Source organism: Triturus cristatus, chromosome 5_1 (assembly GCF_964204655.1).
Source record: "Triturus cristatus chromosome 5_1, aTriCri1.1, whole genome shotgun sequence".
Lineage (NCBI taxonomy): Eukaryota > Metazoa > Chordata > Amphibia > Caudata > Salamandridae > Triturus > Triturus cristatus.
Window position 1 is genome coordinate 555,135,359 of NC_140587.1, and position 26,470 is coordinate 555,161,828.

Here is a 26,470-nt window from a genome sequence, read left to right on the forward strand (position 1 = left end):
GGGAAGCCCACACCAATAAAGTGAGATCCAAAAGACATGAACATCTAGGCTTGATTTAATGGGCCCATCAGATTAGTGCCGGACGGTCCTTTCGCACCCCAACCATCCGCCTGTCATCCTAATGTGGCGGGTGGTCTTACATGGTCCAATGTTGTTGGGAATGCCACCGACTGGCTGATGGTGGTGGTCCCACTGCCATCGCAATCAGACCCTTAATCCCAGGCTGGGAACTCGAGGCCTCATTCTTGAAATGTTTTCCCAATTGTTTCCATGCATCATCTTTCAGCATTACCCCAGCTGTTAAGCAAACTGTAGTAATCTACGAGTCATCATGAAGTTTCAGGTAAATTTTATTTGTAGAAGCAAGTTCCCACAGATGCACAGATGGGCAAAGGGTGCGCGCAAGCACCTCACAGGCGGTGGCATAAACTGACCACCGCTGATTCCAACTGTCAAAATGAGAACAGGGTCTCCCGAGCCAACAGGTAGCATGAGACAGTGAGCAGAACAATGCCCTCGTGTTGGGTGCGAGTGGGGAGAGAACACTACACAAACCTTCAGAGAAAGGTATCTGAGGTCCTTTTGTGTAATAAAAAAACATCAAGTAAAAATACAATTAAGATATAAATACCTGAAATGTCCAGACTGGTTTCAGATATAAATGGAATACATGGAAAGGTACAAGACTTGAGAACCCTGGGTTTCAAAATATTTTTAAAATCTAACTGATCTAGAGGAAGCAATAGGAAAAATCTATTAGTCTGCTAGAAATGTTGAAAAATATTTCCAATGACCCATACTTCAACTAAGATCCACAAAGCAAAGATACAATGTACTAGTCCCTGTTCACAAACCGGGCTGTGCAAGTTGCACACAGGTTTGCAAACTGGGATGCAATTGCTATACAACCTATGTTTCGAGAGGGAACACCGTAAATTGTTTAATCACAGAGGGTTAAAAATGACTGGACAGATGAATATTTATTAGGCGGGTTGCATTTAGCAACCCCTGAGATTGGCTGTGAATGCAGAGACTGGCTACGAATGCAGGGCTGGTGGACTGCAATGGACACAATACCTCCATGTCTGCATTTGTATTCTCAAACAGCATTAAGTAGACAGGTGGGGCAAAAAAATGTAATGTTTGCTATTTTGGAAGACATTGGGCTGAGCATGCAATGGTTCCATAAACACTGCCTGCTTCTTTTGAAGCTACCTGACGTGATTCAGAAAGGGGAAGCTGTTCTTCAGGCACTGATTTCCCTCTGGAATTGAGATACAACCACAACTCGGGTGTCTCTTTATCATCACTGGCTTGCGACTGCAATGTTTGTAATAAGCCATTCATACATGTCATTGAGAATCGCAATGCAAATTTGACACCAATACTGCTCCCCCTGCAGTTTGCAAAATCCCTTTTGCAGATCAGAAAGGATTGCCACCTAGCAATGGGGATTTAGTGCATTTCAGAACACTTTTTGTCATCGCAAACTGCAAACTGCAGGGTCTGCAACTGAAAAAGTGTTGATCCTAAGTGAGGCAGAACCAGGAGTGCACACATTTGGACTGAAGATAGATGAAGACTGATACAATCTGAGCTTACACTATACATTGTTCAACCAAATTGACCAAATCGGTTCTACAAAAAAGGTCAAGCCACAAAATTGTCCCCAGGGATATGTACTCAAGGTTTGATGGCTTGGTCAGCGGCTCTTACAGAGATTACATCTTTGAGCGGAACACGGCTATTATTATGTGTGATAATGTTATATGTTTTTCAGCTGGATGCTCCTGTGTCTAGGGAGTCTTGAAAACTATGTTTTCCCACAGAAAGTCTAAGGTGTCCTCAAATATTCCATATTCGTGGAAAATTACTGCAAAATAACTTATGAGTAAGATACTTGTGGTAGTCTCTTGTGAACTGGTTTCAGTCAGTGAACCTTAGAATTTTTTGCAAAAGTTTTAGGATGCACTCCACAACTTGTTAATTCGAAGATACCTAATTTGTTATTTAGCTTCCTCTGACTGCGGTGAGGTTTAAGCTCAAAGCACCCCAAGTTCCACAGTAGACGTATGTATTTCCATGACAGATCTGGACCCAACATTCCAAAGGAATATGTTCGGGAAGCTCTCTTGTACACTCGAAGCGTGTTATTAGGGGCAGTGATTCACGCTGAGGAGTTAAGACTGTTCAAGACAAATGCCCTTGTTTCACATTGATCGGAAAAGATAAGGAATCTTTTTGGGGGAAATTAGACTGTTTTCCTCTCTTTTATCTATCCCAAGGTTGAACTCAGTTGGTTCTGCATGGGCTTTTAAATGATCCAGGCTTGCAAGCCATTGGTAGATACTTCTCAAACCGCCCCACCAAATCATCAAACGTCCCACTTGCTTTCCTCAGTTGTGCAGTTCTGTTTCCTGCTTTGCGAGAGATCTTTTATGCCAAGCAAAGTCTGAGAGAACTCTATGCAAATTCAGAAATGATGAAGGAATCTCTTTGTAGGTGTGGGCTCGGCTAACTTTGGGGTTTTCTTTTCAAGTCTAAGAGCACTTGATGGCAGAGGGACACCCCACTTCTGCTAACTATCAAGCAGTGCCTTCCGGGAAGACAGAGTTTTAACAGAAATGAGACCTATATATGCCAGTGTGTGGATTTTTAATTCTTGCTCATTTGATAGCATCTCTCAGGCCCAAGAAACCCCCTTCTTTCTCACCAATCACTCTTTTCCAGAGAGCCTTTGAGGCTTGAATGCAGAATATGGCCACTACAGGGCTTATGGAACATTTTATTGTGTCGAGCTCTGTAACTAACACAAAGGATTAAATATTTCTTCAATTTACCTTGCTTGGTTAAAGTTTTAACCAAGTAAGAGAATTGGAATTTGTGTTCGCTCATAACTAGAACTTTTCACTCGAAATACAAAAAAAATTAAAAAATCATGTTAGTAGGAGTCACCAAGCCTCAGAAAAGGAGCAGCTGTTTGCAGGAGTTGCTGCCTTCTGTGCAAATGCATATCACAATCAGACATTTAATGCTGTGTGGAAATGTATTCTATACAGCTGCTACCATCTTATACAGTACGTGGCAGCACACATAAGGCTCTGTGTGTACTCATACAACAATGATGTCATTTGATAGGTATTATTATTTGGCATATCAAAGCTTTAACCTATCAAGATGATACCAATGTGATACAAAGTCAGGAAGTCCCATTGGACGACAGGCTGCACTGGTAGTGAACTGAAACACCGTTATAATAAATGCTGAAGACTTTCGTTCACAGCTCTGAGTCTTTTTGTGACATTGGGGGCGTTTGGGGTAAGGGTTCATAACTTATTTTTTCTCACAGACGATATCTAGGACAAAATTACGCCCTTTTTGTTGGTAATTGTAAAGGTACACAGAACATGTGATTTGTGAGCCCAAGAAGTGTGTGAAAGGGTGAAAAAAGTACTGAACAAAGAAGTTTGTGGTTTCAAAAAACTGCACCAAAGGTTTTGTCATGCTAATATCCTCTTTCCTGTTTGCAGAACAGGCAGAGTAGAAGAACAATCACCACAGGTTTTTCAGTTTTGTAAGCAGTGGCCAATATTTCCAGTTTTTGGTGTTTCTACCTACTTGAAATAATTGGGGACCAATGGGTAAACCCAGAAAGCTATTCATTTCTGAAAACAAGACAATATTCTGCATGCAGCATGTAGTAATTTCTATCAATTATGAAGATCCTTCAAGGTTTTCATAACTATAACAATCATTGAAATAAAAAAATAGTGAATGTATGTGGGGAAAGAGAAAAATAGGCCGCAAGGTTTTCATCTGTACTTGTTTGCACTGTTGGGTGATCTACAAAAATCGTACACTTTTGAGTAAGATTATTCTTTTGAAGTTACTGTTAGACATAGCCCTTTCTGCACAGTCACCCCAGATTTTTGCCTTATCTGCCTTCCTTTGCTGAAACCTGTTTTTTTGGCTTTAAGGACACTGCTAAAGTGCGTGTGCACTCTCCTTAAACATTGTATAATTGGCCTACACCTAATTGACACATTTTATTTACCTGTAAGTCCCTAGTAAATGGTTCTACCTTTACCCAGGGCCTACAAATTAAATGCTGCTAGTGAGCCTGTAGCACTTATTGTGTCACCCACTTAAGTAACACTTTGAAACATGTTTCAGGCCTGCCATTGCAACCTCTGTGCTGCTTTAAACTGCAAATTCGATCTGGCAAAATAAACTTTTTGCCAGGCATAAATCTGCCTTTTTTATACATATAAGTCACCCCTATGGTAGGCCCTTAACAGCGCATAGGGTAGGGTGCATTGTTTTTGAAAGGTAAGACGTGTTTTTAGGTTCTACATTTTTTGATAGCGAAAAACTCCCTAATTCCTTTTTCACCACTGTGGGGCCTACCTCTCCCATGGAATAACATAGAGTTGCGTAATTACACTTAATAAGTGCTAACCTCTGTTTGGGAAAAGGTATAAATGTCATATATGGCCTCAAGAAAATTGAATTGTAATTTAAAACCCTCTTTAATGGTAAAGTCAGATTATAAATCCCAATTCTGAAAATGCCACTTTAGAAATTTGGCCTTTTCTTGCCCCAACCATTTCGTGCCTTCTGCCAGTGTTGTGGGCCACACAACTGTAAATAGCTTAGCCAGACCTTGAGGCAGAGGGGGTTTGATGTGGAAGAATTGGCCATCCTGACAGAATGGCTATGAATGGGGCTCTACCCAGCCTCACACTTCAAAAGGCTTTACATAACAGCACTTAAAATGGAACCTGATACCAGACCTTCCCTGGTCTTTGTCACCCCAGACAGTTTGGAGCCTGATCAGGTGAACATTTCAGGACCAGTTTTATGGGTAAGACAGGGAGTGCCCCCATAGAAAGGCTGGCACCAGGTATAAATATTGGACTTCCAACGCCACTTAATTAAACACTGGGCCTGTGGAAGATTCAGAAGAAGGGTTGCCCTGATGCTTGATCTTACTGTCTGATGAGAGAAGATTGGATCAGGTTGCCTTAACCTCAGGCTACCCAGAATGACTCAACGGGTCAGTTGGCTTTTCTCCTGTTTGAGGTACAGGGACACAACAAGCTTCCAGAGACCTGCCCTGCAACTACCCAACTGACCTTTTGTGGAGTGAGTTCTGTGGCTGGCATCAGAGAGAACGCCTCCCTGCTTAACTGAAGAATCCATCAAATCAGATGTGAAGCAACGCAGGGCCCCGCAAAGCTGTGCAGATCTAAACTGGAGGTTTCATCGAAACCGGCTCCAAGCGACGCAAACCCTCTCAGGGCCGTGCCACAGAGATCCCATCTAAAATGGGCATTGTTCAATGCAGAGTGATGCACAGCCCCGCAAAGCCTTGCTGTGCATCTGAAAGCTTCATTAGAGCCAACGCAAAGCCCTGCAAAGCTTCACCACACAGCTGAACTCTTCATTGAAACACACACAGCTGAACTCTTCATTGAAACAGACGCTTATTGCCATGAAGCCCTGCAAAGTCTCACTGCACCGCTGAAACCCTAATCGGACCCGGTGCCAAGCAACGAGAAGCCTCACAAAGCAACGCTGTGCGGACCTTGCATCAAAATCATGAGGTACAACTCAGTCGTCTGAACTCGGTCCTGTGCACAGCCTCCGCTCCATTGTGGCTGGCTTGAACTTGTAACTTTGTCCCAGTTGGTATTTTGTGCTTTTTGGAGCTATTTCTGCCTAAAAAATAAAATATTCATAACTCTGGTTCTACTCATTGGATTCATTTAGTTTTGGTGTCATTTTATTTATTAACATTTACACAATTTTACTAAATTGGTTTGAGATTTTTCTCTTGTTGTGATTTCACTTTATTACTGTATGTTGCATCATACATTTGTTACAGATTGCCTCTACATTAAGCCTGCCTGCTTTTGTGCCCAGCAATCAGAGGGCCAAGCACAGAATGATATGGTGACTTTTGTGAGTGACCCTGACAAGGATTGTTGCTTTAGTGGGGCTTCCACCCCCCTCAACCAATAATACAATTTCTTACATTTGCTAATATATTTTTTAGATTTTCTTTGTACTTTACCATGCAGCAATAAAAATGCATTTAACTAGAAAATAAATGTTACAAATATTTGAATTAAAATACTAATATCAGAATCCATTATATATATTTGCTCTGAAAAAATGCTACAGCACGATTAAAATAATTATAAATTGAAACTTCAATTAATGAAAAATATTAAATGAAATGAATTATTGTTCCGAGGTTTACGTTAATAAATACATTTCTGCCTAAGGAAAAATATAATGTGCAATAATAATTATTACAAGCGATGTATAGAATTTTAGGTTGTTGAAATGTTTTACAATTAAATAATAAAGATGTACTATTTCTATACATATTTTTAAGGTTAATTTATATTTTAACTTTTTTAAATAATCTTCTTATTTTAACATTATTTCCCTTGGGTTTTATTTTAAGTACTTACTACCATTATTTTTTATGGGAGGGTGTTGCACTACAATTGGTTGGCCATATGTGGTGCTGGACTTAGTAATCTTTTTTCAGTAGTAACTTACACTCGGAGTTTGTGAATACTGAAAAGTAGTTGACTTAGTTGAAAGTCTAAATGTAAGTGTTAGTTACCTTTGTGAATCAGGCCCATAGTGTTGATAGTCTACCTAAGAACAAGGGGTGGGCAGAACTTGTTTTACTACACGGAATTCCCCAGATTTACATGAAAACTCTGCAAGATTCCGCAGAGTTTCACAGCGAGTGGAATCGGCACATCATGCTGGTTTTTAACACCAGGAGGTTGTTCCATGCTGCAAAATCAGAATGAATGGCACCACGTGGTGCACTAGAGGGTGCTGCTTCTTTGCTGCCACATGAGTCCGTTTTCTACTTGAGAGGCAGTTTTCTTACCTCAAATAGTTGGGACCGCCCGTGACCACTGATGTTGGGAATATTTTGCCGGGTGCTGTTCTAGTGCTAGGAGACACCAATTCTCACCAACTTAACATTAGCAAGTAACGTGCAAGAAAAAAACTCTGTGAACTCCACCAGCAGAGCGAAATTTATCACCTACCCCTACTAAAAGCCTGAAATACGCAGAACCATCAATAAGGCTCTGAGCTGAGAGATTCTGAGGAGTTCCACGAGCGGGTAGAATAGCCACTTCGCGCTGATATTTAGCACCAGGAGCTTGTTCATCGCTGCACAATCAGTGTGAATAGCACCACGCAGCACACCAGAGGGCACTGCTTCTTTGCTTCCGCTCGAGTAGATTTTCGACTCGAGTGGCATCTTTCTCACAGTGAATGGTCATGGCCGCCCACATTGAGAACATTTCGCCAGGTGCCATCCTAGTGCCTGAAATTTGCGCAAGGGGACACCAATTTTCACTTGCACTTGCCAACTTAACACTGGCAAACTGTGTGTGAGACGCTATGGTTTGCAGAGTTTTGTTTGAACTCCGTGTTACAAGTGTAATGTGGACTGGGCAAAACTCTGCAAACTCTGCTGACGGAGTGGAATTTATTGCCCACCCCTACTAAAAACCTGAAATACCTAGAGCCATTAACAAGGCCATGGCTTACAATCCTTTTTTATTGTGCACCAACCATCCACCACTTCATACTGATAAGTCTAATGAATATGTATGAAGGAAAATGGAGTACGAAGGAAGGCTATGAATTGCTTATATGTTCTCAAGAATTTGAAATTAGGATAGACTTATTCAAACCACTCAACATTTTGATTACTCATAATGCCAAGTGATTCCAAGGGTGTTTCTTCAAAATGTGTTCATTGTACACATTGACTTAAAACTGGAATCCAAAAATATGGAACTACAACAAATTATGAATTTCCTATCATCTTGCATTCTCCCTACCATCCTGCATTCTCACACTTCACCCCAAAAAATGGCACACAGAGGCAAAATATTTTGTGAGAGAAATCTTAATACATTTTGTGAGCTGATGCATCACCCAGGCAAGGAAAGCCTCAAAAACATATAGTGGAAACATCAAGAAAATTGTTTGTAATTTTGATTGAGTTTTGGGATGTGGTTAGCTGCTGTATTTGGCTCCTGAAAGGGCCAGCACACAGAGAAACCTACTAATACTGGCTATTTGTGAAACTTAAACACCCTGGGGAATCCAGGGAGGTGCAGCTTGTTCAGAGGCTGACACATTTTGCTGCCTAATCTGCAGTTCAAATGTGAATATATTGTGATGGAAAGCTCTAGAATATTTAAGGAATAGTAAAAGTCCTACTATCCAACATTTTCACTCTTCTGGTAAAATAATAATACCCCACATGTATTGGGGGGCCTATCTACTCAGAGAGGAAATGACCAACCCCGTGAACACTGAAAGGTCCTCAAAGTTCCTTACAGAATTTAATTTACCTGGGATGTGGTAGTTAGTGTATTTGGAAAACTGGGTCATTAGCACTCGACCTCAGACATTTCTGAAAACAATAGATCCATGGGAGTCCAAGGTGGTGTGCCCAGAATAGGGAGTGTCACTTCTTCACACACAGAATAGCCTGCAAATATCAAACTTTGTTTGAAAAACAAATTTACCACATTTCCACAATGGAAAATTCGAGAATGTGCTGGGAACTGCAAAATGGTACTACCTAGTTTTCCTACAGTTCTTCTTAAACAAACTGTAGCTTGCCTCTGAGGGTGGGGATATCAGACTAGCCTAGAACAGGACAAAACTGTGACTGTGTGAATTTAAAGTAGTGTCAATATACCCTTCCCTACTTGTTTGGCCTGTTCCTGCCCTATGCAATAGGCCCACCAGCACACATGTGGCATAACTTTTATATCTAGAAAGTATGGAAATTTTGGGAGATCAAACTTTTGCCACTAGCCAGACATTATGGGATTTTCACTCAAAGTGAATTTCTAAAGTGAATTATTTACCTGTCCTTTGAAGAAATGTCTAGGTAGATAACTGAATGGTTATCCATAAAAAGCTACACCTCTTTGGATTCCTCCATTACTCTGGTTTCAAGAAATACAGAGAGGTAGTAGGGTCCACCTGAGTGTGAGTCCATAACTTGCAGCCACTCCTTAGAAAACGGGGGGAAATTGTGTACTATGCATAGGTTTGCAATTATTATATAATTATGGGTGTGAAAATGATCTGGGACCCATGCATGCCACACCATACCTTTCCCTGGATCACTAATTATCAGAAATGCCTGGAGTAAGTAGACTGTCCTACCAGCCAACACAGCCATTATCCATGCAAACAGAGAGGAATTAGGTTTTTAGGTAATAGTTTTGATAGTTGCATGACATTCAGAGTAAAAAAGAATGTATTGGGTTCCACTCAAACCAACGCACCATTGCATTCCCTCCATCCATATTTAAAAAAAATGCCTAGGGTTGGTAACGCTCCATGTCTGCCAGAAGACATAGTGCTCAAATAGTGGAAATTTTCTGTACCTTATCATAGGCCTACCCATGCTTATAGGATACTGTTTCTATCAATAATAGAGTGGAAATTCTCGATGGTAAGACTTTAGTTTTGGCAATAAAATCAGCCCTTGATTGCTGTGTAAATATGAGAAATGTGCACAATGCTAAATGTTATGGGTATAGACAGCGTCTGCAGGGCATGCAAATCACACTGCCTTAGATTGACTCAGGTATCCTCTCTTCAAAAGTGAGCAAGTATGGCAGATTTCCCTGCGTGCTGTGCAAACCAGGCCAACACTCTAGCTATGACACTTTATAAATCTCTGACAATTTGCAAATACAAAAACCTCATCACCTGGAGTCTGTTCCTAGTGTACATACCATTGTGGTGGGATCATCAACAAATGTAGTCATATTTTGACAGTGATATTTGGATATTTGGATCTGGCACAGATGGGCTAGATCCTAGACCACATGCACATGAACTGTACTTATGGAAAATAAATACCTCTTGTACTTAGTGGGCAGAAGTTAAGATAGCACATCCATCTGCTCTCTAAATAGATTACAGTCTGTAATGTTGAGCATAGGAAGTTCATACTATCAGAATATCGTGGACAGACTACAGAGGTAAAATTATTAAAAGGTAAGAGCTTGAAGAAAAAGCATAGATTTACTGTTCTTAACATCACATCTACACACATTGAATATATAGATCAAGGTACATATATTTGGAGTCAGGTATAGAAAATCTCTACATACTTACCTTTCAATACTTCGGCCTCAATATTTTGTCCTCAATATTTTAGGACATTGAGATTCCGATCTCAATATTACGGAGGCACACCTCCAAGGAGAGATGACATGCCAATGGTATATATGGGCCTGAGAAAATCATATCTTATGTCCAGAAGTCCAGCTCTCCAATCTCTGTTTTGTCAGTTGACCAAAAATGATCCCTATGCTCATTATTCATTTCAGGTTGTTAAGCTTGGTAGATGCATAGATAATGTCTCTCATCTTCTTCCCCTCCTTGATGATGTTGCACCAAAAAGATTCTTGCACTGGGATTGCAATGGAGCTGTTAAACATGATCACAAAATTGTTCTGGAGGGCACTGGTGTTGTACTGAAAATATTCCTGCTATTGGATTGTGGTCCTCCTGCAGTCTTATTGGAAATGGTACCACTGGAGAGGGGAACAAATAGGGCAGAGACTCCCCACCATTGCCATCTTAAAGGCTCTAAAATGCCCCTGTACACCATGGATCATGTTGGTCCCTTGTGCAGAATTTCAATGGTGTTACTCTCTAACCTGTCATACTTGGAGCTTGATATACCGCAGGACACTAGGGACCTGATTCACAAAGAGGCACTGCACTCTAGGCAGAGGGCATAGGTATCCCGGAGGCTTCCCAGGTGCTTAAGCGTGTATTGTGCCACCCCTGAGAGGCCATTCAAAATGATACCACAGGTCTGCAGGTCTGCTACTGCAGCCTGTGTAAGGTGGTGCATGCACCCCTTACTTAGATATAGGTTACCTATATCTATTCTAAATCACTGCACATATAAACCTATCAGTCACCCCTATGGTTGACCTTATAAATCCTGAAGGCAGGGTGCTGGGTTTTATGTGAGAGGGTGCCTCTGCATGAGCAGAGCCGCTCTGCAGCCTTCAGAACCTATTTTCTGGGGTTGTTTGTGATGCAGCCAACCATATATATTTAAGTGCATTATAACCTCGCTGTAAATGCTAACTTTAAAACGGCTGCTTAGAAACATGTCATGTTTGGTGTCAAACAACTTGAGATCATACCTCCCAGCCAGTAACTGACCTTCTAGAGGGACTTATGTGCAACACAATGCACACCCTGTACCAGATTTCTTGACGGCATCACAAAATGGATGCTGCCAGCCACAGACACGAGTCTGCCCTCCTGCTGCTGAGCTGAGCTCGAGCAGAGGAAGGCCTGACAATAGGTTTCCTGTCACAGGGAGGTGTGACCACCTCCCAGACAGGCTTTATTGTATTGGAGCTAGGTGGGTGCACTCTGAGAGAGCCACAAAGTCTGCACTGGGGGCACATTTGGTGACCCTGTGCATAGTCCAGATCAAACTGGTTGCAGGAGCCATTTGCTTCTGCTCTGGTGTGAAACTGGACAAAGGACATGGGTGTAGCCACCCCTCTGTCCTGACCCTCCCATAGGTGGGTCCCCAGAGTTTGTCCAACCTCTTCCTTGGGTATAAAGTAGGAACTCTGACTACAGTAGATTTTACCTGGACTAAACTCTGCAAACATAAACCACGTACTTCGATGGTCTACACTTCGCTGGACGACAGAAGAATCTCCCTTGGAGTAATGGAGTTACTCCCATGCAGCAGCAGGCACCTTAACACATCTGACCGGTTTGCATCTCCCGAGCTCCTTAGGACTCCGAAGATTTCTGCAACACAGGAGGTGGGTTCCCGAGCATCTCTGAGGCCGATCTGCTCTCTAGGCAATCCTGAGACCAGTATCCATTGTGGGGACTGTGCAACCCAAACCCCTGTGCACCGTGTACTTTTGCAGCAGCATATGCTTTTTGGCAATCCCTGAGGCTGTGCTTTGGACTACATTTAGTCCTGACCCAGGGCAGTATTTCCACCCAAGATTTCCGTCCTCCACTCCACGAGTGCTCTGTGGGCTGGTACTTCGTAATTCAGGTGGAGGTCCCTTCGCGATACCTGGTCCGTTGGCCTGTGGGTCCTAGCGAGGGTCACTTTGAATTTCCTTGGGCTTCCCTGGTTCCTCCAGACATTCCCTGACTCCCCATAGCTTGGAGAGTCTCCAGGACCTTGCTGGTCCTCACCATAACTTGTTTACTCTTTCCGCGTGGGTTGCCGTTGCCAAGGCTTGTTGGTGTTCAATCAGGACACTGACTCCCCAGCACTCGACATCCTTCGTGGGACAGCTCACTTCCGGACTTTGGTCATCGTCGACGTTTCCTGGTCACCGTGGCTGCAGAGTCAAGCATCCTATCTTCTCACCTGATGCACACAACATCGGTGGACATTCGTCTACCAGGCCCCAGGTCACCCTGAAGTGACCCAGACTCTGTCCCTTCTGCTGTCAGGTTCTTCTCACCTCAGATCCAGGCTTGGATTCCACCAGACACTTTTCATCTTCCCGGCAGCAGCACTTCTTTGCATCACGCCATTGAAAACGACGAGGGTTTCCACACCACTTGATGCCTATGAACCCGGCTCCTCTGGTATAGGTAGCACAGGTACCTCGGTACTCACAAGGGTACTGGCCTTAGAACCTTCTATGTTCCAAAGGGTTTGCTTGAAGTCCTCTCTGAATGTCCTTAAGCTGTAATTTTCCAACCGCCACTGTCCCATAGAGTTGTACGGAGCTCGTGTCTGCATTTCCACACTGCACCCGTCCTCCGTGGGCTCCCTGTGTCACTCCTGTGGGTGGTTCCTTGGGGTCCCACCGATTGGACGTGCTCTAGACATTGTATCTAGTGAAGTCGTTGTTGTTATACCATTTTCTTTAGTATATGGTTCGGTCTCCCCTTGGATCCCGCTGTGTATTGTGCTACTTACTGTCTTTCTATTGATTAAGTATTGTGTGCTTTGTGCTCTAATCTCATAAAGAGGTTAGTAGAGAGTGTTTAGTAATAAATACATATATTTTATACAACATTTGTGTGGTTCTCCTTTAATTTGAAAAAGTTTTGCACCTTCCTATGTAGGAGGGTGTCACTCGTACTGCACTCAAAACTGAAAATAGTTCATCAATTCAATAGAATAAACAATAATTTTGTCCCAAGGTCAATTTAATTTATTGAGCCTTTCAATTTAGAAATGTCTTGAATTCATATGCATTCTGAAATTGGTTCCATTTAACATTCACCTGAATGCCCAATGCATTTCGGGCTATCGAAGCCCTTCATCAGGGGCGGCACTCTGAAAGGAAAACACAAGGAATCAGCCTATAATTTTAGCGATGAAACATCAGTACAATGTATTGGATGTACGTGAAAAACAATTTTAATTAAAAGAAAGTGCAGAAATGGTGAAAACAAGATGAATAAGTGAAAGAAGGGGTCATCCAAACGTACCAAAGAGTTGTAGTCTAACAAACAGTACAATGGTGCATCAATACTGTCAGCGTCCGTAAACTACGAGGAGTGATTGAGAGTCAATGTGTTTTAGAAAAAATATCGGTGTATCTTCAACGCGAAAATAAAAACAAGAAAACAAGCAAGAAAACAAACACACTGCCGTAGTGCACCTAGGGTGTTAAACAATGAGTGGATAAGACTGTGTCGGCGAGGACAGTGCACAGAGACTCCGTGACTCGACCTGGTGAAGAGGTAAAGTTACTAGTAAAGTGACCGTCATTCCGAAAACAACTTAAAAAGAACTTAAAAACATGACGTCCACAAGGGGTTAAGCTATAAACTTACGCTTCAGGTATAGAGTATGGTCTCTTCGAATGCGTAAACCGATCATCAAGTGACCGGAAAAGTAAGCATTGTCAGGCGTGTGCCGACTTATACTCGTCAGATGCACAGACATTCAGATTGGCGGAGGAGACTGTAAACTACAAAGAAGACAGCCTCGTAGTTTCCTGCTACGGAAAATAGTGCCATATTAAGAATGAGTGTTAATATTGTCAAAGGTTGAAAACAAATATCGTCCGTGAAAATTAGAGCAGAGAAAAAGGAAAAATTAAGGTGTGTTAAAAAGCTCTCAAAAGGTTGACAGTGAATGATAAGAACAGTGAAAAAACTGAACCAAAAAGAAAAAACAATGTAAATAGAAACTGAAATGAAAAGTGAAAAACAAGGTAGGTGCATTGTCAATGTGGTAAACAAAGACGTATGGTTTAGAACAGAGCTAAAGGAACTGAATAGAACAATAAAACATGTAGTCAGATGTAACAACGCCGTGGCAAGAGTCAACATAAAAATGGAGATAACATTAATACATTCACAGTAACAGGTATCAAAAATCAATCATGTTCCAAGCAATGTTATTAAATATAATTCAGATGACTAATTACAAGAAACAGCCAAGGTCATAACGTTCATTGAGACCTTTTGGGTGAATAGAGTCTAATCTATTAATCCAAAATATTTCCCTTTGCAATACGAATTTGGTATTGTTCCGACCCTTCATAATGGGTATTTGTTCTAGAACTAGAAAGCGTAATTGACAAATATTGTGTTGGAAATGGTAAAAATGATTAGCAATCGGAGATTTAGCCTGTCGGGTTCTCATATTGCTTTTATGTTCGTTGAGTCTTATAAGAACTTTCCTTTCAGTTTTGCCCACATAGACTAGGCCACATGGGCATTTTAACATGTAAATTACATTTGAACTGTTGCATGTAGCTGTTACCTTCAATTTGATCGGGTAGCCTCGAAGAGGGTGTTGAATGGTGTTACCTTTGATGATCGAATTGCAGTTGCCGCAGTTTAAACAAGGTGTAGTTCATTTGAAATCGGACATCGTAGATTTTTTAGGAGTAGAAATCTTTGATATTCATATCCCGACTCAGGGGATCTACACGTCTGCACCTACGACCTTCCTTAAATCTTCAATACCTTTGATTAAACCGAGTGCGCTTATTCTGTTTATACCTGCTGTTTATTTCTCTTTCATTTGGTCATTCAGGAGGTTCTGATCTGGTAAAACAAGCTGCTTTACATTCCTTCAAGACTTAGCCTGAAGGCTGCTCTCCATAGCTACCACTAGGATAGCTTTTTTAAAGGTTATATTTAAACTAATCACTATAAGGGTCATTTGGACTGGCACAGTGTGCCCACTTTAATTAGCATATACCAGGCCAACTTCACACAGCTGAAATTCCACCCGAGTGCAGAGACTCCCCGATGACTGTGGGGTCTCTGCCAGGAGAGCAAAGGCCTTTTGTGAATCATGCCCTAGGGATTTTTATGGGTCAATAAATAGCAAGCAAAAAAAAGTGGGAAGCAAGTTTCCTACTATAAGTCATGCTTCACTCTCGGGCCACTGCCCACTAACTATATTTCTGCTTCCTTGTGTGAGCAGATCAGGGATATGCCTGCAATACCATGTTGACGCCAAGGATCATTTATGTTTGAGCGACATAAAAGATACAGTATAAAGTGTATAGATTTATAGCATAATGCGTGTTGTGCTCTAGTCTGTACCCACTATTTGCATTTCAATCCACTGGGGTAGCAGATATGGGGTGTCACCCCATAAAGTACCATTCTCTTGAGGTCTGAAATGTGCTTTAGACACCAATGATAATTTAAGGTGAGGCAATAAAGAAGATACAGCGTGGGGAGCTGAGCTTTCTGACACCTACGTGCATCTCTCGCTGGTCTCCACCTACTGTCTGTATTTCAGCTCCCCCAGCGGAGCAGATCAGATGTGTTATCCCCTGACCTGCCAACTTCATGAGGCCAGAAAAACCCCTGAAACACCAGAGATCTTTTATGGTCAAACAACAAGAAGAGATGAGAAGTGTGAAGTTAACCTTTTGTAAATATACGTATGTTCTTCATTATTATAGTTTTGCACAGGTATTGTGGTAGGTTGCTGTATGATTAAAGCTTTTTGTGAAGAAACATGTATGCTCCTATTTGTGTAATAACCTGGAGGGGTTAAGTTGCCTCTCTCTGGTGGGACTGAATGTCCAGCCCCAGATGGATCCTCCATCAGATATAATAGAAGTTATCAGTCATGGGACATGTGTCCATTTCCTCCACTTTACACGGCAGGGATGTATCACTACTTGGATTCTAAGAAGGATCTACTGTGTTGACTGAGAAAGCTTCTCTTTCAGTGACAGGTCATAACATTCTTTATGATTTTCTCTTCATAATTGAGCAGAGAAAATTTAAGATTAATGGACTGATTTAATTCTATGGTGCAAGGATACTCTGTTGCAATGGCAATGGAGTGTCCTTTATTGCCAAGAATGTGGTCTGCATGCCTGAATTAAGATGCAGATGGACCCTTGTTTTTATCACAGAGAAGAATACTCTGCTGCTATCACGATTAACCCCCTCCGATGGCCCTTACTTCACAGACCTGCAATTCTGCCCACCTGAATAATATGAGTGGGATTAGAGATCAGATTTTACTTCTTGCCACCAACAGTAAAATCCTTGTGGCAGGAAGGTGCAGTGACAACCCCTGTATGCTCCCCTCCCATGGGAAGGGGGGATTTTCTCTTGCGTTTTCAAAAAGAAAGTCTTGCTTCAGGATTTTCTTTTTGAAAATACAAAAGAAAACAGCTTGATGCCTTGTTCTGTCATGCTGACATAACCGTGCATCAAACTTCAAAAACCATTGATAGGAACTGCCGTGATGGAGGTTCCTGCCAATGCTTTCAGAAATTACTGCCTGCTTGACTGTCATTTCTTAATTTGGTGGGCAGCACCTCTGTCAGGGTGACAGAGTATTTTATTCTGCTGCTCTGGCAGGGAAACTGGCCATCCGCCAACTTTGAAATTAGGCTCAGTTAGGCTACTTGGTTATATATTTTATACAAAACACAAGGGGGGAATAAGACAATGGGTCTGCACACGATAGCATCCCCATAATCATGGAGGACAGCCTCCTTCCTTACAGGATGCACACAGAGCATCTGACTGCCTCCCTTAACCGTCGCACCCAAAGACATCATATGCGGCGTACCACAAGGATCATCCCTCAGCCCCACCCTGTTCAACATCTACATTATCCCCCTTGCAGATGTCATCAAATCCCACAGACTGAACATAATCTCCTATGCAGATGACACTTATCTGATCCTCTCAGTCATTGAGGACCCCACCAACGCCAAAACCAACTTCTGCAACACCATGGCCAACATAGTCAAATGGATGAAAGACAACTGCCTTCAACTCAACTCTGACAAAGCTGAAGTACTAATGTTCGGGTAAAACACCTCCGCATGGGACCACAGCTAGTGCCCTGCAGAACTTGGACCCACACTCACCGACCACGCATGCAACCTCTGCATCATCAACAGCCAACTGACTATGAAACAACAAGTTAACACAGTCACCTCCTCCTGCTTCCACACACTTCACATGCTCCGCAGAATCTTCAGATAGGTCTCAACCAACACCAGAAGGACCTCACTCGGGCCCTCGTTACTAGCCATCTCGACTACGACAATGCTCTCTATGCCGGAATCTCCATCCAGCTCCTCAGAAAACTCTGGACCATATAGAACGCTGCAGCCGTACTCATCCTTGACCTCCCCAAACAAACCCACATTGCCCCCCTACCTCAGAGACCTCCACTAGCTCCCTATCTAGGAAAGATGCCAGTTCAAGATCCTCACACATGCTTACAAATCCCTCCACAACCTAGGACTGATATGCAGATAATTAGAACTGCATCAATATGCCATTCATAGAATTGACAAATGTGTTAAAGCAAATCTTACCCGGGATAGCTTAACATTGACAACACCTTTAAAGATGCCTCAAAAAAGTCTGTATTTCAACGTTTGGGAAAGGGCAGTATGTCAAATGTGTAAAAAAGACATGACACATCAGATATTTTAATGTTTACAAATCTGTAAAGCAATTAAATGCCCCACCCACAAAAAACCGAACAAAAACACAAATTAGACTTTCTTTTTAAACTAACAGTGAGCAGCCATGAGAGATGAACTGAAAGTGCTGTGTTTTCCCTTAAGGTACATATTTGAAACATGCAGAAATTATGCCCTCCTAACAGATCTGACAGCAGACTTTAACCGCAGGTTCACAAAGGTAAACATCAATCAAAAGTCTAACTTTAATACTTTTTGGTTATCACAAAGGTAAACTTAGACCAAAAGTCTAACTTTACTACTTTTCGATTCACAAAGGTAAACTCAGGCCAAAAGTATAACTTTACTAGTCGTAACTTACCTGGGTGAATACCAAGGTACTGTAAATGATTCAGCCCAGGAATAGGGCATTGTACCCTCCATGGCCTTGTTGAGTACCCGAGCCAGAATGGGGCCCCCATAATTTCCCAAGTGCATTAAATACATCAACTGGCACCCCATCAGGATTTGGTGCCTTCCCCCCTGCACTATGTTCTAGGGCATGGAGAACCTCCTACAAGGTGCTATACAAAGGGATATGATGCAAACCCAATTACATCTAGCCCATTACCAGCGGAACATCCTACTTATTGGAATAAAAAATACCCAAGAAGTGGGCGACCTATGCTTGGTGAGAGGCCAAAGAAGTGAGTTCAGGGACTGAGTCACTTTTTTGGAAAGGGGCATTTATTGTGCTCCAAAATAATGTCATATCCTTCAACTTGGTCACCCGAACCTAGGTTGACAAGGCATCTTCTTCTAATACCCTCTTCCTCATGGCTAGTGCCTAGTTATAGTACTTCTGTAGGTGCTTGATAGCTAGGTAATCCCTAGGCAAGCTATATAGGGCAGTTCGAAGTGTGAGTGATGTGCTGCGTGTCCTACTGGTCTGTTCAAAGGCATACAATAGCCTATCATGATCTCCCTCTTTACGCAGTAACTGAACTTGGCTGGGTTCATATTTGACAATTTCTGCAGCACACTGCATGAATCAATCCCAGCCCATTTAATACGAGCACCGTTAGGCCTGACTTGGATGACATTTGTGATACATGTGGTTTCGTTTGTACCTTTAACCTGAAGGGACATTGATATGACAGGTGGATTATGGTCACTCACAGCTGTTGGGATAATACTGGGAATACTAGCCAGATTACCAGCAGAGGATGAGATCAAAATCTGGTCAGTAATAGTATGTGCCTCTCTACCAACAAAGGAAGAAATCTGTTCACTATCATCCGCACATCTACTTTCCAGTAATATAAGATCATATTTGAAAATTAAAGAGTTGAATGCTGGTCCATAGTCAGTATGTGGTAAATGTGAAATTCCATCCAACTCTGCAATAATTACGCCAATGCAGAACTCTGTTCTTTAGTTGAACATGAGTTTCAGATGCACAGAGGGTAAGAGGCGAAACATTGATTATTGATTATTATTGCCACATAAAGGCAACAGGCAGGAAGCAGATTGATGGTCACTAAGTTGTGAAAGTTCTAATTGTTGTTTCTACTCCCATTTCCTAGGGTTTTGGGTGGGGGGGCCGGAAGAGAGTTCAGGCGATCGCTTAGCACATTGATTCTGGGCCAGGCTTTAATTAGCAGTTAGTTGGGGCTGGAGCTGGCTGATTCAGTCCAACTTCCTCTCTGAAGTGAAAGGCCCTCCCATATCACACAGCCGGGCAGCATATTGAGATTGACAAAGATGGTGCAGCAAAGAAGCACTGCTGCCTGTAAAGTTGTTAATAGCGCAATTGGAGGGGGGATTTGACTACTTGCAGGATTTACAAATGCTGGTTTCACCGCCCTTGATTGGGGAATTGATCAACTTGACCAGCAGAATGCAAGCTCTTGATATTTTGCAAAAGGTCTTCAATCTCACCTAGTCATTTGCCAATAGGTAGAAGTAAACTTTCCATCAGCCCCTTTAAGCCATCCAGGAGTCTTCGCTAAAATGTGTCCAGGCCCCAGCTAAATGTATAGTAGTTAGAGCTGAGCCAGTGGCAGAGAGTCCAAAGTTGGGATCAATTTCCTAGCCCAGCTGACATTTACATTTGGCCAGAGGGGTGTTATTATGTGGGGATGCTGGCAGAAAACTGTTATACTGCTCTTGGTCAGCAGGGGTAGCAGCTGCAAGAGATACTGTGTGTAAAACTTGTGATGCTGACCCTGATAGGAGGTCCAATGCAGTTATGGGGGTAGGCTCAGTTCCAATCGGTTACATTATCTCAGGAGAATACAGTACTCCATGGGTCAGTGCAATAGTTGCAGCTAGGCAATGTTCAGCATGTTCAATCTGCCTTTTTAACATAGCCATCAGAGGTGGTTGAATTTACTTTGCTGTAGTAGGGGCCTTGCTCTCTCACCAATATAAAATGGGACACTAGAACAGTGGCTAACAATATTTTCAACAGTATGCACAGTACCTTAAGGAGTCACCAGGAAGGGAAATCAAGGGGGGGGTGGTCCAGCCTCCAATGGGCAATGACGGGAGAAAGCAGACCCCCCCCTTGGCCTGGGCTTTGCCCCGGTGCTTCTCATGCACGGCAAGTGGGTGTTATGTAGCTCTGCCACCCCTTGTTGGCGCTCATGAGCATGGTGCTGCTTAGACTTGGAGTCACCTACAGGCAATAGCAGGCAGTAACAGCAGCAAAAAGAATCCCGTATTGCAGAAGGTGAGTGAGCGCTATATAGCACTAGATGAAACAGGCTTCCCCTTCCATCTTTGGCGCTCTCTGGCACAGTGTTGCTGGGACTTGGAATACCCTCCAGGCAATAGCAGGCAATAATGGCAGCACTCTTCACTTTGGGGGCCATATTTTCAAGAATGGGGATAACATTATCACCGCTTTAGCGGCAGGAAACTGCTGCTAAAGCTGCGATAAGGGGCTTTGATAATCAGGTAGGTGGTAACCCATTCACAAATGGGAAGAGGTCTCCAAGGCCCTCTTCCACTTTGTGAATGTTTATAAAACCTTTTCTTAAGAGCAGGCAGTGATCCCACGGACCACTGCTGACTCTTAAAAAAATGAAAAGAAAACCTTTCTGTTCTTTTTTTTAAATGCATTCCATTTTCTGTTAATAAAAATGAGCTGCATTTTTATAAAAAAAAACATTGTTTTATTTAAAAGGAATCACAGCCATGGTAGTCTGCTGACACCAGCAGGCCACTATCACTGTGAATTTTGCGATTCCCAATGGGTCGCACACTGAGACCTACCTCATGAATATAAATTAGGTAGGTCTATTTGCGACCTACAGGGAATCGCTAAATGTGTTATTCACACATCAGAACATGGGTGTTTGCGGTGAACAAATAGTGAATCGCAAAAGTTTGCTATTTGGTAATCATAACCATTCTCTACCTACATCTGGCCATATGCTCTTTCAAGTTATTTCACTCAAAATGCCCCATCACTAGCCTAAGAATAAGGGATACCTTCTTTCGGTCTAAAAGCTAATTACTGTCAGAAATAGTATTTTTATGCGAACTCAAGGAGCAGATTTAGCACACAAAGCTCACCTGAGAACATTTTGCCAATGTTCAATTATTTTTATCACAGAACTAAATAATCACTGTCCTCAACAGACCCATAAATTGGCTGCGTAGAATACAGCCATCCTATAGTGTAACAGTGTTTAGTACCTTCGAATGTCGGCCAGGAGACCTGACTCAGTGAAAGTCCTTTCTCAGGTTAACTAAGGCTGCCTTGTTAAAGAAAGAAAAGAGTTTGGTTGGGGTCCAGTCAGCAAGCCTCAGAAAGTGACAGGCAAAAAATCCACGTGTAAAAAAATAAAAAATAAAAAGGAAACACCTTGAGAAGATAAACTTTATTATGACTCCTTTCCCTCTGTTCATGGTTGCATGATATAGGTGCTTCTAAAATAGCTGTTGATTAGAAGAGAGTCCAGGCTAAATCCATAACATCTTGTTTTATAATTTCAACTGACAAATTAGGTTTTTAAAAATATTTTATATTGCTATTTTGCAACACTGTAATCCAACGGAAAGTCAATACCAGCATTATGAGCATATATACAGGTTAATCATACAGGTCTATACATAAGTCTATTTACAGATCGTTCTCTGTGTGTGAGGTGGGGATGGCTTTGATCCATCAACGGAAATAACATGGGTTCTTTATATTTATGGGGGGTCTCCGGGTCAGTTCCTGAAATGATGTGCTGTTGCAGAGATTATACTGGTGACAAAGGTAATCCCAGGCATAATTCTTTCCACATGGTTGACTTGGTGTCCTCTGCTAACATTCATGAGTATCTTGCCTTCCAAGTGGTACTATCACACTAGGCAAGTGGGGGTGGATTGGAAGATGGTACAAAGCAAGGCGCTGAGGGTAAAACAGGTGTGGATTTGTAAGATCTTGATGAATGCATGAGGCAGGGAGAAATGAGAGCATTAAATAGCAAGAAAAATTACAGCGATGAGAATGTCAATATTGTGAGGCTGTGAAGAGACTATTAGCCGCTATGCTAGAGATGCTAAAATACTAAAAAGCTCTGTTCCTAAATGGTGTATATGTTCCATGATCTTGTATTGATACTACCCCAACAACATAAATAAAGGAATAAAGCTCTGCGAATGTGCTTAAAGAGTGGTGAAAAGTCCCTGGGTTGGGGAAGTCTAATGTTGGATATGGGGATTTAGTTTGATAGTGGACATTTTTTAGTAGCATGTCATAGATATGTGAACACATTAGTATGCGTGCAGACACCTACCTTTTAAATCTTTCTGAAATGACTGCATGAAGATAAAAGAATCCATAGTCAGTATTCAAGGAGCACCAACTTTACAACCTGGAGTAAAGTGTCCGATATATTCAGGCGTTGGATTTTAAACTTTTAGTCATACATTGTGCAAAATATTATGCAACGAACTATGTGTATGACATAAAGACACAATTGAACAATAATAACAGGATAAGTAAATCAGACTTTTTCCTAAGGATATTATTGAAATTAAAGCAATGAGCCAAGAAAGTAATGAACAAACAAGAAAAAAAGAGACCACAGCTGATTTGCTAAATACTGAAAAAAGTCAATTTAATGCAAATGGAAAGTATAATAACATAATTCTCTCCTCAGTGGATGGGGTTTTAGAGCTTACAGTATGAATATCTAACACGAATGTTCTCACATTTCTTTTAGGATGAAAGATATGTCGTCTCTACTTCAAAAACAACATGAACTAATTAAATTGATCCTGCAGAAAATGGAAATCATTACAGAGGCTGAAGATGAAGAAGAACAAGATCAACAAGGTTCCAAGGTCATGAAACAGGCACTGAACCGCAAAGAAAGTAAATGGAACTGTGTGTTAAAAGCAGTCAAAACAAAAGATGTTTAAAAGAACGATACTATCTTGAGATATTTTGTTTCCACGTGTAGATATATCAAACAATAGACTGATATCTGTTGTTTCCTTTTGCAGCGTTTCAGGTCATGTCGTAGGGAATTTATCAATTATTCTAACGATCATTTTTATTGTTGATTTGGATAATTCTATACTACAGTACAATAACCAAGGCAAATAAACGTATACAATAGCAACAGCAATGAAAGAAATATGATATCTAAATGGAAGAGTATACCAATATAATCCTAGACATATTAAAATAAAGTGTGCATTGCTAGGAAAGAAGGCAACTACAAACACAGTATGGAGTATACCCTGATGAAATCACATGTTAATCAAATCAAGCAAGACTTGTAGAGCACGGGTAATCACCCATGAGGTTATTCAGGTATAGGGGTCTTGGTCAAACAGCCAGGCCGAGTCCTTTTCTGAATTCAGATAGAGTGGGTGAGGTCTGGAGGTGAAGGGGGAGGCCATTCCAGGACTTCGTTGCGAGGTAGAAGAAGGAGCGTCCTCTGCTGTTGCTTCAGCTGATGCGAAGAGTGTGTCGGAGTGCGCTGGAGGCAGAGCGCAGGTGTCTGGTGGAAGTTCAGCCAGTGGTAGGTGTATGCTTGTACAGGGTTGTGAAAGGCCTTGAAGGTGTTAGTGATCATCTTGAAATGGCATCTCTTCTGGATGGGGAGCCAGTGGAGTTTCCTGAGGTGGGAGGTAATGTGGGTCCACTTCGGGAGGTTGAGGATGAGTCAGGCAGCTGAGTTCTGTATGGTATGTAGTCTCTTTAAGAGGTGTGAGGTGATTCCTGTGCAGAGTGCATTGCTGTAGTCCAGCTAGCAGGTGACTAGGGCTTGGGTGACAGTTTGTCTAGCATTGATAGGGAGCCACACAAAAATCTTATGGAGCATGCAAGCACGGAGCATGTGTTGATGTGGCTTTTCATTGTGAGCTTGATGTCTAGGATAATGCTGAGGTTTCTGTAGTCACTAAAAACACACAGGCATGGATGTCATTGCTAGGTCATTGATCCATATGCACATCAAATATCAAAGTGTATCCAAAAAAGATATATTACCTACAATACATGTTCATTTCTCTCCATCCACTTCTTTTCAGCTCTTTGTGCTGTCCAACCCTATCCACTCCTTGTGGATGGCTAACCTCATGGGTGACATGCAGCGCTCTACAAATCTACCTTGCATTACATTTCATTGTTGTTCTCTAAAATTAAATATGCATTCCTTTGTCACTCCCTGAGACAAAGTGATAAGGCATCTTTTTTCCCTTGATTGATGCATGTGTTGGTTTCCTGTATGGATTAAGGATTGTGACAGAAGTTGAATGGCAAGACATTGTTTCTATTTCACTGATAACCATGTCACACCCCACAGCCAAAGCATTATGTTTTGTATATATAATAAATGTTTATTTTATGTAATTGATAAGTACTTGACAAATGAGCACCTGAGTGTTTTTTAATCTTTTATTTATTTTAAAATAATGGTATTTTATAGTGACAGTCATTAGGTCAGACGATGGGGCATAACTGAATTTGTTTCACCATTCTTGACTGGTATGTTCTTCATGCATCTGGGTGTACTGGTAAACATTTTAATTAATGTATAGACAAGTGGCATTTTATAGCTGACTGAAATCAGTCATCTTGCCATATCTTTATCTACTATTTATGGCTGATTGTTGTCTCATAGATGCAACAGTGAATCTAGAATAACATGCCGTGATAGTGTCAATTTAACCATTAAATTGTTTCATTTATGCTTGAATATCCAGATTATCTGTTGTCTTTGTTTTTACATCATTGGTTAATCTCATTGCTACTCTTAACAATGCAAGGAGGAGTGCAATATCTTAACTACTTATTCTATTTTGCACCAGGAATTTACCTGTGGTATTGCTCCTCACTTAGTATACACCACACCCTTGTGTAACCGCAGTTCATTTATAATTGGTATAAAAATAGGTTCCAGGACCAAGGAGAATCCCACCCATCGCTCCCTTGCTTCTTTCATTGTTTTACCATATTGTAAAAAGTGACTCATTGTCTATTAAATTGAGCTTTTAGTCTGATGCAATATCCTACAATGTTAAAAATGGCAGGTTTGCTTAGCTTGTGACTTCCAAAACAGTTCCTGGCACACACAAGAGATTGTAATCAAAGCCTTAAACAATACAACAGAAAAAATATTATGGCCACCTTTTGCCTGTGTGCTATTCATCAAAACTCACTTGTTATCATTATAGTTGTCCCGCCTCTTGAGTCTGTATTGAATACAAAGTTAAATGTCTTCATATTTTATGTCCCCTTTATGAACTATGGACCAATACTATTTATAATCTGACTTACTAAGGTCCACCAATCAAAGTAGTCTTCTTTATTTTAACTCCTGTCCCTGAAAAAGCTCTGCACCAAAAAAGGTCATTCTCGTCTAGTCCTGCATTAGCTTTTCTAGAGTTTGCTTCATGTGCTCTCCCTGGGGCCATGTGCCTTAAATGTTCAAACCAATTGCAAATTATCAAATAATTTATACCCCTAATAAACTGGATCGAATATGTGCACATTTACATTTTGCTCTTATCCCTGATCTCTTGTAAATTTCCTCAGTGTTATGTAACACTCAATTATGTGTGCTTCACTATATACTGGCTATCTTGAATGCAATCCATGTCATTGGTGCTCTTCCTAATTACCACGACCAGTGCCAAGAACACTGGTCCTCTGACCCACCAGTGCTACCACTCAGCAACATGCACTCAACCCCAGAAGAAACAACAACTGCCAGCTGTCAACACTGAACACCACCCAAGGCCAGTTCTCCTGCTGGCACTGCTGCCGCACCTTCACCCACTTCCGGATGCCCAATGCCACCATCAACCCACCAGATGCCAGCGCACCCAAACCCCTGAGCTGCATCCTCCTCAACGTTCGCTCCCTGCACAGACACGCTGTAGAAGTCTGGGAGATTCTCGCCCGACGTCGCCTTCCTCACAAACCTGGACCAACGCCAGCTCCGCACCTGACATTGCAGCCACCGTCCCCGACGGATACAAGATCCAGA

At 41.8% G+C, this 26,470-nt stretch overlaps 1 protein-coding gene across 3 annotated transcripts in view; it reads left to right on the forward strand.

The window, feature by feature from the left end:
* TRPA1 (transient receptor potential cation channel subfamily A member 1) overlaps positions 1-25,175 on the forward strand; it is a 1,005,076-nt gene extending 979,901 nt beyond the window's left edge. For 2 of the 3 annotated variants that reach the window (XM_085605436.1, XM_085605435.1), the window contains exon 28: positions 23,192-25,175. In XM_085605436.1, coding sequence (XP_085461562.1) covers positions 23,192-23,390 — 199 coding nt within the window. In that variant the 3' untranslated portion in view covers positions 23,391-25,175. The remainder of the gene's footprint in view (positions 1-23,191) is intronic. The other variant, XM_085605437.1, reaches the window with a different exon arrangement.
* Positions 25,176-26,470: the final 1,295 nt, after the last annotated feature.